Here is a 14,207-nt window from a genome sequence, read left to right on the forward strand (position 1 = left end):
CTGACACAGGAGCAGCAGCAGCTCTGTCTGGTTGGCATATGTGTGCATTTTTATCATGTTATAATCTTTATGGTAACTGTCCCCCTATTTTCCTGTTCCATAGGTGACATTGTCCTCCTCACCAGACCTGTAACTCTAACAGAGGGTGACAGGGTGACCTTGACGACAGCTGTTCTGATGGCAACAGATGGCACAGGCAAACCAGAGAAGCTGCTCTATGCCGTCTCTGTGCCACCTGTCCACGGTCAGATTGAGTACATCAATTATCCCGGCTTGCCCATCGCCAGCTTCAGCCAGTTGGATGTGGCGGCTCAGAAGGTTTGCTACGCCCATGACAACAGCCGGGAGGCCAGTAAAGATTCATTCAGGTGAGATGGCTTCTGCGATTCTAGCCTGACGTCGGGGAAGGGGTTAAATGTCCTGGAATGGCACCATATGCTGGCAGAGATACCAGTCTGTGCACAGGAATGAATAATGAGGTGTCGCTGCATGGGTTCTTGGGAAATTTAAGGAATTACTCTTCCTTTACGTGCCTTTTATTTGCTAAGCTTATATTTTAAACCAGGGTATGAAATTGTTTGAGACTGTAAATATAATTCATGACATGCTTTGTTCTGTTGGACAGCATGGTGGTTTAGTGGTTAGCGCTCTCGCCTTGCAGCGCTGGGTCTCCGGTTTGAATCCCAGGCAGGTCAACATCTGCAAGGAGTTTGTATGTTCTCCCCGTGGCTGTGTGGGTTTCCTCCGGGCACTCCGGTTTCCTCCCACACCCCAAAAACATACAGATACGTTAATTGGCTTCCCCCTAAAATTGGCCCTAGACTACAACACATACACTACACGATACATACACATAGAACATATGACTATGGTAGGGACTAGATTGTGAGCTCCTCTGAGGGACAGTTAGTGACAGGACAATATATACTTTGTACAGAGCTGTGGAAGATGTCGGAGCTATATAAATACTAAATAATAATATTAGTATGATTCATCTCTAGACACATAATTCATCACTTGCCTTTATTTATAAGTAAAAACACATAGAACCAAGCACATCGCCTCACATTAGGACATTAAAAGGATACCTGAGTGGTCATAAATTGTAAAAACAGGGGGCGTGTGTAGGAAGCAGTGCTCATGCTCACTGCTTCCCCCGTTCTCCTCTGTTATCTCCTAAAGGCCCCCAAAGCTACTTCCGGGTCAGCCAGGTTAATGAGTAGTGCACAGGCACTGCCCGGCGACACGCATCCTAAATCATGCACGCATGGTTGGGAGCTCTGTGCACATGCACACTATGTAGTCATGATGTCATGCACATGCGCAGAATACTCCCAGCTGCGGTCATGTGATCAAGGATGTGGGGAGGTGCAGTAAGCCCATGCACACAGGGCATCAATTTGTGAATTTATTTAGGACTATCCTTTAGGTATCCTTGATTGGACACACTGCTAGAGGAGCAGGGAGGGAGTTAGGGATGTCAATTTGAATAAAGATAGATATTTATCTAGGACAGCAACTATGATTTCAAGGCAAAGCACAGCACTTTGCGCATACACTTTCGATAAACTGGGAGCTGTTGAGGAGATTTGCAGAGTCTCTTGTAAAGTTTTCCTCCACTTTATAGTTTCGCGACTGCTGCTGCGGCTTAATTACACACACGTCTCCCTTATTACACGTTCTGTTTATAGAAAACACGTCTCTGCTCCCCAAGCCAAAACATTTCTTCTTTCAACAAGCAGAACTCCGAGCGGCGTGTGTGTTATTTTGTGTACGCTGCCGAAGAAATAAACAAGAACTTTCTGGAGGAACTGGCATCGTCGCGAGGTGAAGCCGGAGACGTCTTGTCCCAGATGGCGATGTCGTATTCCGGGAGATAAACATATGTCGCCTATTATGTCTCCTAAACACAATAGTCAGCCTTGTAAATATATTTCTCGTAAAACGCACGCTCCGTGCGCTTCCATACGTGCTGAGAAGGAATAACTTTGTGGGTAAGAAAACATCTCATTTTCCTTTTTCGCCTTAAAATCTGCCGGGGAGGATGCAGTGAAAGTTGGATGATACATTTTATTTGGAACGTTGGAATAATGGTTTTGTCCTTTCTATCTCTCACGGTGACAGATTCCCCTGAACCCCCAGCCCGTGATTTCACTTATCCTGCATGCTTTTGGCTGACGCTTTAAAGCAGGGGTCTCAAACTCAATTTACCTGGGGGCCGCAGGAGGCAAAGTCAGGATGAGGCTGGGCCGCATAAGGGATTTCACAAAAAAAGTCAATCAGCAGCTCCCGCCCCCTAACCCCCCCCCCCCCCACGCCCATACCCTGTCCCCCCACCCCCTTTCCCTTCCACTGATTTTTATTTCAAAATCAAATTCACACTGAAGCTAACTATTTTGCCTATTTTACCTTATAGTTCGCTTCAGTGCTCCCATTACAAGTAATCCGCCGTGTCCCCGCCGCAAAACAAGGGCTGCAGAGCCCCCAAATCGCCCGGGGGCATTCCGCCGGCATTTCCTGGAAGGGGCAGAGCTTTCAGCTTCAGCTCTGCCCCTCCTGACGTCAATCGCGGCGCATCGCCGCCTCTCCCCGCCCCTCTCTGTGAAGGAAGAGTGAGAGGGGCGGGCAGAGGCGGCGATGCGCTACTATTGACGTCAGGAGGGGCAGAGCTGAAGCTGAAAGCTCTGCTCCTTCCAGGAAATGCCGTTGCATTGCCCCCCGGGCGATTTGGGGGCTCTGCAGCCCTCGTTTAGCGGCGAGGATGCGGCGGATTACTTAGGAGCACTGAAGTGAACTATAAGGAAGCTTTTGCCGGCGCGGGCCACAAAATATTGTGTTGAGGGCCACAAATGGCCCGCGGGCCTCGAGTTTGAGATCCCTGCTTTAAAGGGTACCTGAGATGGGACTCCAGGCTATACTTACCTGGGGCTTCCTCCAGCACCATGAGACTCGTGGTCGCCATTCTCCAGAGCGGCTCTGTTCTCTTCTAATTCTCCCCTGCAGAGCCGGGACAAGACAGAGGCCGGACAGGCTGCAGCCTCTGAGCGCTTCCCCTAGAGGGCGCATTCCTCTGCACTCTCCCCGCAGCTCCATTTCTTTGCCCTCTCCCCTCCTGCACTGCAATCTTCCCTGCCACCAGACTAATCTCCCAAGTCCCCTCTCAGTGTCCTCATCATATATGGAAAAGAGCGCTCTGGAATCCTGTCTGCTTGGAGCAGTAACAGCCACTCTGTCATGAAAGAGATGACATGCTCGGCTGTGGCATAGTGTTGCTAGGCAACAGCAGGAAGCCGGAACTGGCTGTCGGCTTCCTGCAGAGTTGCCTGCTGATATTTACTGCACGCTTGCAAAGTAGCTGGGCTGGACAGGGGAGAGACCCCCTCCCTCAGGCATCCTTCCGTCCCTCCCTCAGGCATTAGTGAATGCCTGCCAGACCTAAGATGTCAGTCAGGACAGAGGCCAGCTGTTGTAATGCCTGGCATGAAGCAGGTATGGTGGGGGAAGGGGGCTTTGAAAGAGGCAGACAGTTGAGTGAGCATAACATGAGAGAGAGTGTGTGTATCTGTGTGTACAGAGTGTGTGTGTGTATATATATTTGTGTATCAGTGTGTATTTGGGTGTCAGTGTGTGTATGTACATATGTACAGTGTGTGTGTGTGTATCTGTGTGTGTGTATGTACATATGTACAGTGTGTGTGTGTGTATCTGTGTGTCAGTGTGTGTATGTACATATGTACAGTGTGTGTGTATCTGTGTGTCAGTGTGTGTATGTACATATGTACACTGTGTGTGTGTGTGGTGGTGGTTGGGGGGGTGCGCACTTTGGAATCTCAGCCTCTGGTGCTGGGGAGACTTGTCCCGGCCCTGCTCCCCTGTAATCTGTCTAGTCACGGCTAGTCGTGCGCTCCAGCTCCTGGCTGCGGTAGCACAATGGGGGATGCGCACGCGGCCGGGCCATGCAAGCACAGACGTGTACAGCGTTACAGGAGAGAATTAGAAGAGAATGGACCAACCCGGGAGGACGGCAAGGAAGACCATGAGCCTCATGGGGCTGGAGAAAGCCCCAGGTAAGAATAAATATAGAACAGCTGTGTGTTCAAATACAACATACAGCTTTACCACTGAATACATATTTAGTTCTGTCCAGCCAGCCCTGTGATTTAGATGGTCCAGCATCTCCACAATGGCACAATGGTCAGCATGCCCATTTCTGAATTAAAATGTCCCTTCCCTTAGAGCAGAAGGTGTTTGTGATCACAAGTATGCAGCTTCATGTGAGCAAGAAGGAACGCCCATGATTACTTCTTGCTCACATGGTCAAAGAGGAGGAACTTCCACCTGACTCACTTGGCAACAGATATAGTTTGCATATTATTGTTCAGAGTATTTTTCTGAAACAAAAAATGTTTTGCTATGTACTTTTGACTGAAGGTAGTTGAGAGTCCTGCGCAATATCAGCAGTCTGTACTGCTGAACTTTGCTTCTGAGTCACTTTTAGCCCATGCCACCTAGGAATATTGTATTAGTAGACCACAATTTGCTGGTATTGCTAGCAACTGAAATCTCTGTCAATTAGGAAATTGTTTTTAAGGTAATAAAGAACACAAGCAGCCCCCGTGTCCAGAAACTGTGGTGCTGTGACACTGGTCACAAATCGCAACACTTCAGTTCAGAATCTCGGACATCAGCAGCAAAATCAACTTTATTTTGCCAAGTAAAACAGCGGTTGTCCCCAGAAGTTGTTTTGGTACATACAGGTTTGGCGATGTTACATTGTAAACCTACAGATTTGGTACAGTAAGGAATACACATTTGGTAGACAATAGTACAGCAAAATGTAAGATAACATTGAGTAGACGGTAGTGAAATAATAACGCAGTGAGGGCGGGATATGGTAGGACCAAAAGGGGAATGGACTGAGAGCCAATGGCAGCAGCTACAATGGATACCAACATGCGCACAACAGCAGATAACGCTCTGTCATAGCCAAAAATGGTAGTCGCCCATACCTGCGCCACAGCCCGTTAATTGAGTGATTGCCGAAATGTGAAGTTCAGCTATATCAATATCCCAAGTTTGGTTGTTTAATAGTATAAAAAGAACCTGAGGCTAAATAATCGTTAAAAAGTAAATACTTACCTTAGGATCCTCCAGAGGATCCTTACCACACTGTCCTTCAGTCCTCTGGTACTCGCTGGGACCATCCTTAACACCCTTACCTGCGCAGTAGCACAAAGCCGGGGCATGGCCCTGATGTGAATATCAACAAGGCCCCAGAGGCAGGGGTGGATTTACCATAAGGCACTGTAGACACATGCCTTCAGGCGCCTGATGATGGAAAGGAGGCTCACTCCCCTCCACTAGTGCCTCCCTCTCTCCTTCCCTATGCAGAGTCCCAAACAGAGTGTAAATGTGAGGTTACTCACCCACCTCTTGGCATTCCACTGATGAGATCTCCTTTCAGTCAAGGGCACCACTAGCTACTAAATACTGACGGTACCTCTAGCTCATAGGTTCTCAACGTGTGGTACGCGTACCCCAGGGGGTACTTCTAATGGTTCCAGGGGGTACTCGGGCTTGATATACTTAGCCAAGTACAACAAATTTAGAGTTTTAGAAAATGATAAATCTTATTTTAAACAACCCCAAATTAGCATTTTAGCTAATTAAAAGCTTGGAAATGGTTTAAAACGAATTATAATGTACTACAATTAAATATATATTTGTCAAGGGGTACTTGTGATAATGTTTACTATGCTAGGGGGTACTTGGTGAGTAAAGGGTTTTAAAAGGGGTACACACCGATAAAATGTTGAGAAACACTGGACTAGCTAACCAATGCTAAGAGGCACTTGTAGCTACCTATAATCGGAATGGTAAGTAAGGGAGAAGTGCTTGTGGTGCAGTTTGGAGGGGGTTTGTAGGTTTATGGAGTGCAAAATCTAAGGTGCCAGGACATCAGTGCCTATAGGCTCCTGTGATGTAAATCTGGGACTGCCCAGAGGCTTCCCTCTTCTTAGGTAAATTATTTAATATGTATTTTTGTACCCAAAGGTTCGCGAGTACACTTTAATTCCTGTGCCCCATTTACTGAGGCATAGTTGTCTATAGGAGCATCTAATTTAACGAAGGGGCTGTGCATCCAAATTTACTGATTTGGTGCAGAACATCCCTAATTCCTGAGTACTGCTTCCCGCCTCTTCCCAGAATGTCGTACCAAAAATGACACTCTTTCCCCGCCAGATTGCTCAGTTGTGTATTCTCTACATTGTAGAGGATATGTCAAAGACGACGACACTAACATTTTAGGGACTAATTCAAGATGGTAGCCAGGATGCCTCAACAATTACAGGTATACTTTAATAGCAGGGATTTGGATCATTACAAATGGCAATTTCATACCCATCCATGACAGGTGCACTTTAAATGTTGTTAGGCAAACCACAGACCAGAAACTTCCTGTTGAGTACCTGCGAAGGTTGAGCCATCTGTGCATTTCATCCAATACCCCAAGTAGCAGTTACTACATCGCTGATCTAACATCACCTCTCCCAGCCAAAATCTAAGGTGTCCGTGTGCCAGCCAGATGCCAACCTACAGACTAAACATTAGCAGAGGAACACGAGGAATCCTGACCTTTTTAAAATTAATTTCTCTGAGCCAGTTTTATTGGGTTAAATTGTGTCTCATTATTCCTCTCCGCAGCTGAGGCTTCTCAAAATGTTTATCTTGTTTAGTAACCGGTACCTTCTGGTGTTGGGCAGTGCCAGCTTCCCTGTGCCGTTGCCTGCGATATTTCATTCTCACTATTTTTGGAATCGAGCTGCTGTTTCCAGGTGATTTAATAAATGGCTTTTTTTTTTGTTTCTTTAAAGTTACCCATCTGCTCAACACATGCGTAACTTCCAATCTGTCAACGCTTTGCCGAAAGACTAGGTGCCAGGGCTGGACACAACTCGCAATGTTGTTCCCAATTAAGTTACAAGAGATTTTCATACGTTTCTGGGCCATTGAAGAAAGGAGGTTAAAAAAAATAAGTAAACGTGGAGGGACAAACTCCTTTTTTTTCTCAGACCACAAAACAAGAAGAAATGCGGCCAAAATCCACAAACTATAAACACAACAAAGAATAAAAAAGAAACATAATAAATAATGAGTAAAGGAATAACAGAAGTACAAAATACAGTAAATATACTCAATAAAACAATACCAGATAAACAACTATAGAAGTATAATTTACAACATAAATAACAAATAAATAACACAAAAAATTAATACCAATATAATAAATCAAAAAGAGACATCATGCACTATAATAAACCATACAATAAATAATAAGAAACAATATAACATAACAATACAGTAAATAATAAGAAACAATATCACATAAATAACGCAAAAAGACTAGTTGCTAGGGCTGGACACAACTCTAAATGTTGTTCCCAATTAAGTTACTAAAGATTTTTATATATTTCTGGGCCATTGGAGAAAGGGGGAAAAAAATAAGTAAACGTGGCCGGAAAGACTTTTTTTCTCCCACCACGACATACACAGAACTGAAGAAATGGAAGGTTGCATGGGCCATTTCTGCAAGAACAAATGTGTCCAAAACACACAAACAATAAACAGAGAAAATAATAAAAAAAAACACATAATGCATCATGATGAATGGCATTATTCAATTCATAAATATATTCACACAATAAAACAATAACACATAAACAACATCAATAGAAGCAACATTGACAACAAACGTAAATAGTATTAATAAATAACACAAAGAAAATAGATATCAATATAATAAAAAATAACTGACATTAACCACTTTACCCCCGCCCGTACGAATTTCTCCGTCCCTTTTTCCATCCTTTAACCCCCAGGGACGGAGAAATCCGTACTTTGCGCACTCCCGCCGCTGCCCGCGCTCCCGCTCGTAAACATGCCGCCGGCCGCTCGTAAACACGCCGCCCGCCGCTCGGCCGGAGATCAATGAACGGGAAAATCCATTCCCGTTCGTTGATCTAAGCCCCACAATGATCCGCTGCTCTCCGATGAGCAGCGGATCATTGTGAAAAAAAACCACTTACCCGGCCTTCTAGTACTTCCTCCAAGAGTCCGGAAGGACGCTTGGAGGTCGCATTAAACAAAAAGTTACTGTGGCCATCTTGTGGCCAAATAGTAAAACTACACCCTAAACATTTTTCACATACAAATAAATTACTTTTACACAAAAAATTAACTCATTACCTCCCACACTCCCAATTTTTTTTGTTTTGTAATTAAAAAAAAATTAAAAAATGTACAATAAAAAAAAATACATAGTTACCTTAGGGACTGAACTTTTTAAATATTTATGTCAGGAGGGTACAACACTGTTACTTTATAAACTATGGGCTTGTAATTAGGGATGGACGCAAAACTGAAAAAAATGCACCTTTATTTCCAAATAAAATATTGGCGCCAAACATTGTGATAGGGACATAATTTAAACGGTTTTATAACCGGGACAAAAGGGCAAATACATTTCATACGTTTTAATTACAGTAGCATGCATTATTTAAAAACTGTGATGGCCGAAAACTGAAAAATAATACATTTTTTCCCAAATTTTTTCCTATTTTCCCATTAAAACACATTTACAATAAAATAATTCTTGGCATAATGTCCCACCTAAAGAAAGCCTAATTGGTGGCGGAAAAAACAAGATATAGTTCATGTCATTGCGATAAGTAATGATAAAGTTATAGACGAATGAATGGAAGGAGCGCTGAAAGGTGAAAATTGCTCTGGTGGTCAGGGGGTAAAACCCCTCAGTGGTGAAGTGGTTAAACACTACAATAAACAAACCAACAGGTAATAAGAAACAATATAACATAAATAACAGATTTAAAGACAATGTGAAAAAAAAACTAAAACAAATTGATACTGATACATGGTAAATCAACAAGAGAAAATTTAAGCAGGAAAGGAAATATAGAAGAGTGCTTTATTCAAACGTAATATGCAAGGATACAGAGGCGCCAGTAGGATAAAACAAGATAAAAGGTTTAAAACGGTTTAGGTGGCGGTGGTGGACCGTCCACACACAAACAGACAAAAATCGCTGTTGATTGTAGAAAAAAAAATCACAATTTATTCACATACTCCTACATAAAAGTGCAACGCGTTTCACGGGCAAACATCCCGCTTCATCAGGCAATAAACGAACGGAGTATCTCACAGCTCTGAGTATATTGATAGCTTGGCACCTCTCACAGAGGTGCCAAGCTATCAATATACTCAGAGCTGTGAGATACTCCGTTCGTTTATTGCCTGATGAAGCGGGATGTTTGCCCGTGAAACGCGTTGCACTTTTATGTAGGAGTATGTGAATAAATTGTGATTTTTTTTTTCTACAATCAACAGCGATTTTTGTCTGTTTGTGTGTGGACGGTCCACCACCGCCACCTAAACCGTTTTAAACCTTTTATCTTGTTTTATCCTACTGGCGCCTCTGTATCCTTGCATATTAAGTTGTCCACCCTTGGTGGAAGGGTGATATACCCTCTTTTCCTATCTACAGAGAGCGACATCTTAGTCCTGAGTGGGGTCAGGCTTAATCTCCCCACCTGCGTATACAGTGGTTGCCTTAGAGCAACCCAGGTTTGTAAGTATAATACTTACTTTTAACATTTTTCTCTATTTATACAACATACTACACTATATTGGGCTCTCGGTCTCCCTTTTCTCATTTATTCAAACGTGTTCTATAATTTTTATTAGTTATTGGACTTCGTTTGATTTAAACTAGAAATGATTTATATCAGTTAATTGGAATAAATTGCAATTCTATCATTAAAAATCAGCATAATCAAACAGGATTAATACAATTGAAGTAATAAAGCTTCTGATGCAGTACATGTTCAGCAGTCAACTTTATTTAAAATGCAATTTTATTACTAATATTTATTATTATTTAGGGTTTATATAGCGCCGACATCTTCCGCAGAGCTGTACTGTTCCTCAGAGGGGATCACAATCTAATCCCTACCATAGTCATAGATCTATATATGTATTGTGTAGTGTATGTATTGTAGTCTAGGGCCAATTTAGGGTGAAGCTTATCTGTGTTTTTGAGATGTGAGCAGAACCTGGAGAGCCCAGAGGAAACCCACGCAGACACGGGGAGATCAAACAAACTCCATGCAGATAGTGCCCTGGCTGGGATTCAAACCGGGGAACCAGTGCTGCAAGGCGAAAAAAATCATCCATTGACTTCTTTTGCAGCCACAGTATACTATACAGTATACAGAGGCAACCTGATGGTAAGAATGCCTACTGCAATTACTGTCCCCTGCTTCTGGACCTCTCTTTGCTTCTACTTTGATGTGCCTAATAATAGCCTAAGAGCATAGAACATAGCATCTTGGCTGACTGCCTAGCTATTGTTTCCAGTTAGTATCTACAGTATGTGTAATTGCTTATAGTACTGTCCATATTCATGTGTAGCCCTAACCCCATAGCCATGTCCATTGCATAGATCATTGAGCTACTGTATACTGGATGTAAAAATGTCCTGGAACAATGGTTTCTGGTGCAAAACTGGTCCATACTCTTTTCCAGTCTATAGTAATGAGAGTTTAACAACTTGTGAAGAAAATGTAAACATTTTAAGCCCTCCTTTATCCAGGTTGATTCTGTTGGGTGCATCCATAGGGATATTAGAGTGTAAGCTCATTTAGTGCAGAGAGTTACATGAATGGCTAAATGTTCTCTTTATATTAGTAGTTTACTCATACCCCTTTTTTCAGTTTTATTTTTTTATTTATTGTTGTTTCCTCTGTCCCGGGATTGTTTGTAACATCCAAAAAATTAAAAAAAGTAAAAAAAACATTTGATGCCCCCCAAAATATGTAACACTTGTTTTTTTTATTCTAAGAGATGACCCTATATGTCCTACATTTTTATTTTTGCCTGTTGTAGGTGCCTTTGCTTAACTACAGGAATCATGCAGTGCCAGCTGAATTGTGGGATTTTTTTAAGCTAAAGTAGCAAGCTTATCAAAGCATGCAAATAACAGAAAGATTCCTATTTAGGATAAGATAAGGACACTGTGCCCAGAAGGTAAATGAATCCCTCCTACCCCTTCCTTTGAAGAATTTACAAAGTGATGTAAGCCTGTTTTCTAAGTGATGCTTGCTGTGGGAGGGACAGTAAGCTGTGCCAGTAGTGAGGGAAAATAAACACTGAGCTGGGTTAAAACAAACAAAAACAAACAAACAAAAACACAGAATTGATGTCACCTTTAGCATCACAGAGAAACAGTGAAGAAAACCAGCCAAAATCTTATTTAATTTTTTCAATATCACATTTCTCCTAAATCTGACAGTGAGCGCTAAAAACAACAGGCTATGGAAGCTAAATAATGTAAGCGAAATAATTATTGGATTTTTTTTTAATGTAATATGGAGTGTCATCCCACTTTATGATGAACAATGTTAATTATGTAATGTGTATTGGCAAAAATAAAAATCTGAACTATGTTCAAGAGTAAATACATTTTTTTGTTTTGTCTAGTTTTACAGTGAGCAATGGACTGAAGGCAAGAGATGGCTTATTGGAGTTTATCACCCAGCGCACAGATCGCATCCCGCCAACTCTTCTGATTAATAAAGGCCTCCACATAACGGGAGGTGGTGTGATGGTCATTTCTGCAGATCTTCTACAACTAGCAGATCCAGACAGTCCACTGGAAAAACTGCATTACAGATTAATGGAATATCCAAAGTATGGACAGCTCTTCCTGGGTGACCGGGTGCTAGAGGACAACTACTTCACTCAGACTGACGTCAACAGTTTCCTGTTGTCCTATCAACACTATGGTGGCCCAGCAGAACTAGATCGGTTTTCATTTATAGCCACAGATGATGCCAACAAAGGATTTTTGGTTGATGGACAGTTGAGGGAAGATTCTGCTGTCTTTGTAATACAGGTGAGTGTAGCATTTATTGATATGAAATTTTACTATAAATTGTATGTGTAAAAATATTGCCAAGACTAGTATTTAGCGGATTATTTTGGCCTGCCAAGCATATATGTATATATAACCCACTGATTAGGGTACTGATCCATTGAATGACCCTGGTATCCAGGATCTGTTGGACTTCTTATCAGTTCATAATATAGCCGAAAGTGAGGAATTCAGCAAGAGTTTTTTAGACCATGCAACTAGTAACATAAGCAACCAGCTCTTCCCAGGTTTTGTCAACATCCCAGTTTTCACAGACAACTTGTCAATAGTCTTTTCAACCTTCCACCATTGACATAGCTAGCCAGCTCATCGAGAGTTTTTTTTAACCTTCCCACCAGTGTCAATTCCTGTAGGGAATAGAAAGGGAACTATGGGGTCCAGTTCATAGGTGGACACTTTGCTTTGCACATGGGGCAACATTGAGATGTAAAAAATGAGTATACTCTAAGGAAAAAAAATGTAATGGATGATGAACTCCAGTACAGTGGATAGCAAGGATCAACCTGATAAAGTGAGTATTGTAACGATTGTGGAATTCTCTCCGTGATCAGCGCACAAGACATGCGCTGACACTGCGGAAATCCTCCACAAGCGTGTAATTTGAGGGAACCCAGCAAAAGGTGCAATGCACCTGTAGAGGGAAATTCCTGTCGGCAGGTGGAGCTGTGGAGTGCAGAGGAACAGCTCCTCTGCCCTGCCACAGACGCAAGACAGGAATTGCACGAAGGGAAGAAACGCAGGGCAAGATAGCCCTGAAGGAGAGAGAGCACAGGGACATGTGTGTGCACCAAACTAGTCGCCAACCCACGACGGTGCATACACAACAGCAGATATGAAGTAGGAACGCAATCGCGAGAGAGACGATTGCCAGAGGCGACACAAGGCTACAGCAAGGCAGAGCACGAGAGTAGCAAAGGCACAGCAAATCATACAATGAGAAGATGCGTAAAATAACAAACGCTAGCTAAACGCGAACACCGCACTCATTCGCAACAGTGCACACATTTATGCGCGGTCTCCGCGTGATAAGCACAACAGAGACAAGCACACCTAACTAACCACCGACAGACGAACATGAAACAGAGGACGCGAGCGCTTGCTTAACGGTTACCTCACCGAGCCTCCAGCAAGCGTTCATAGCAGACAAGACAGATACACGAAAACAGGAATAAGTGAGAGATAGGATCCACAGCACTAGCGCAAGAGGCTAGTGCGATCCAGGAAGACAGAACAGAAGGATCCACAGCACTAGCGCAAGAGGCTAGTGCGATCCAGGAAGACAGAACAGAAGGATCCACAGCACTAGCGCAAAGCGAGTGCGATCCAAGTTCAGAAAGAGAGATGGAGATCAGACGGATCCACATCACTAGCGCAAGGCGAGTGCGGTCCTGGCAAGACAGATCAGATGAGATAGCTGGTAGCAACCGCTGCTCCAGCTATACTCCAAGAACAAAGATCAGAACGACTTCCTGTCGACCACCGCTGGGACAGGACAATCGCAACAGACAAACAAAACAGCCCAGATCTGTGATATCACATGGTATATATAGAGCAAGCCTACAAAGGATGTGGCTAGGCAATCTGCATGACAAACGTATGCAAATTCCTCAGCAGCAAGCTGCCAAACTGACAAAAGGTCAGCTACATGCTTCCCTCCTCCCTGCGGCGTCCCCCCGTATTTACCGATCGCCGCCGGCGCCGCTTGCCCATAAGGAAATCCCGTTCTGAACGGGATTTCCTTGAGGGCTGCCCCCATCGCCATGGCGACGAATGGAGTGACGTCATCGACGTCGCCGACATCACAGGGAATTCCGATTAACCCCATAGCGCAGCCTGGCGGCGATTGGCCAGGCTGTGCAAGGGGTATGCGGGGGGGGCCATGTATCGCGGCGGGTAGCGACGCATCGGCGGCGGGCAGTGGCGATCGCAACAAACACGCAGCTAGCAAAGTGCTAGCTGCGTGTTTGAAAAAAAAAATTATGCAAATAGGCCTAGCAGGGCCTGAGGAATCCTCCGCGGCGGCTTACCCCGTGTCCAGCACGGGGTTACCGCTAAGGAGGTTAAACAAAAAAAAATTCTTTGTTACAGTTGAAACAAATCCTAAAGATACCTAAACACTTTTATTTGGCTGAGAAAACCATGTTGATGAATGCGGAGTGTTGAAAAATTCAAACATAAGATAGAAGATAGTATTTAT

At 43.6% G+C, this 14,207-nt stretch overlaps 1 protein-coding gene across 3 annotated transcripts in view; it reads left to right on the plus strand.

Annotated features, from left to right (window-relative positions):
* The window catches only part of LOC137520871 (FRAS1-related extracellular matrix protein 1-like), a 288,103-nt gene that overhangs the window by 176,689 nt on the left and 97,207 nt on the right, over positions 1 to 14,207 (plus strand). For all 3 annotated transcript variants that reach the window (XM_068239387.1, XM_068239388.1, XM_068239386.1), the window contains 2 exons: positions 104 to 368; positions 11,557 to 11,971. In XM_068239387.1, the coding sequence (XP_068095488.1) occupies positions 104 to 368; positions 11,557 to 11,971 (680 nt within the window). The remainder of the gene's footprint in view (positions 1 to 103; positions 369 to 11,556; positions 11,972 to 14,207) is intronic.

The sequence above is a fragment of the Hyperolius riggenbachi genome, chromosome 6 (assembly GCF_040937935.1).
Source record: "Hyperolius riggenbachi isolate aHypRig1 chromosome 6, aHypRig1.pri, whole genome shotgun sequence".
Lineage (NCBI taxonomy): Eukaryota > Metazoa > Chordata > Amphibia > Anura > Hyperoliidae > Hyperolius > Hyperolius riggenbachi.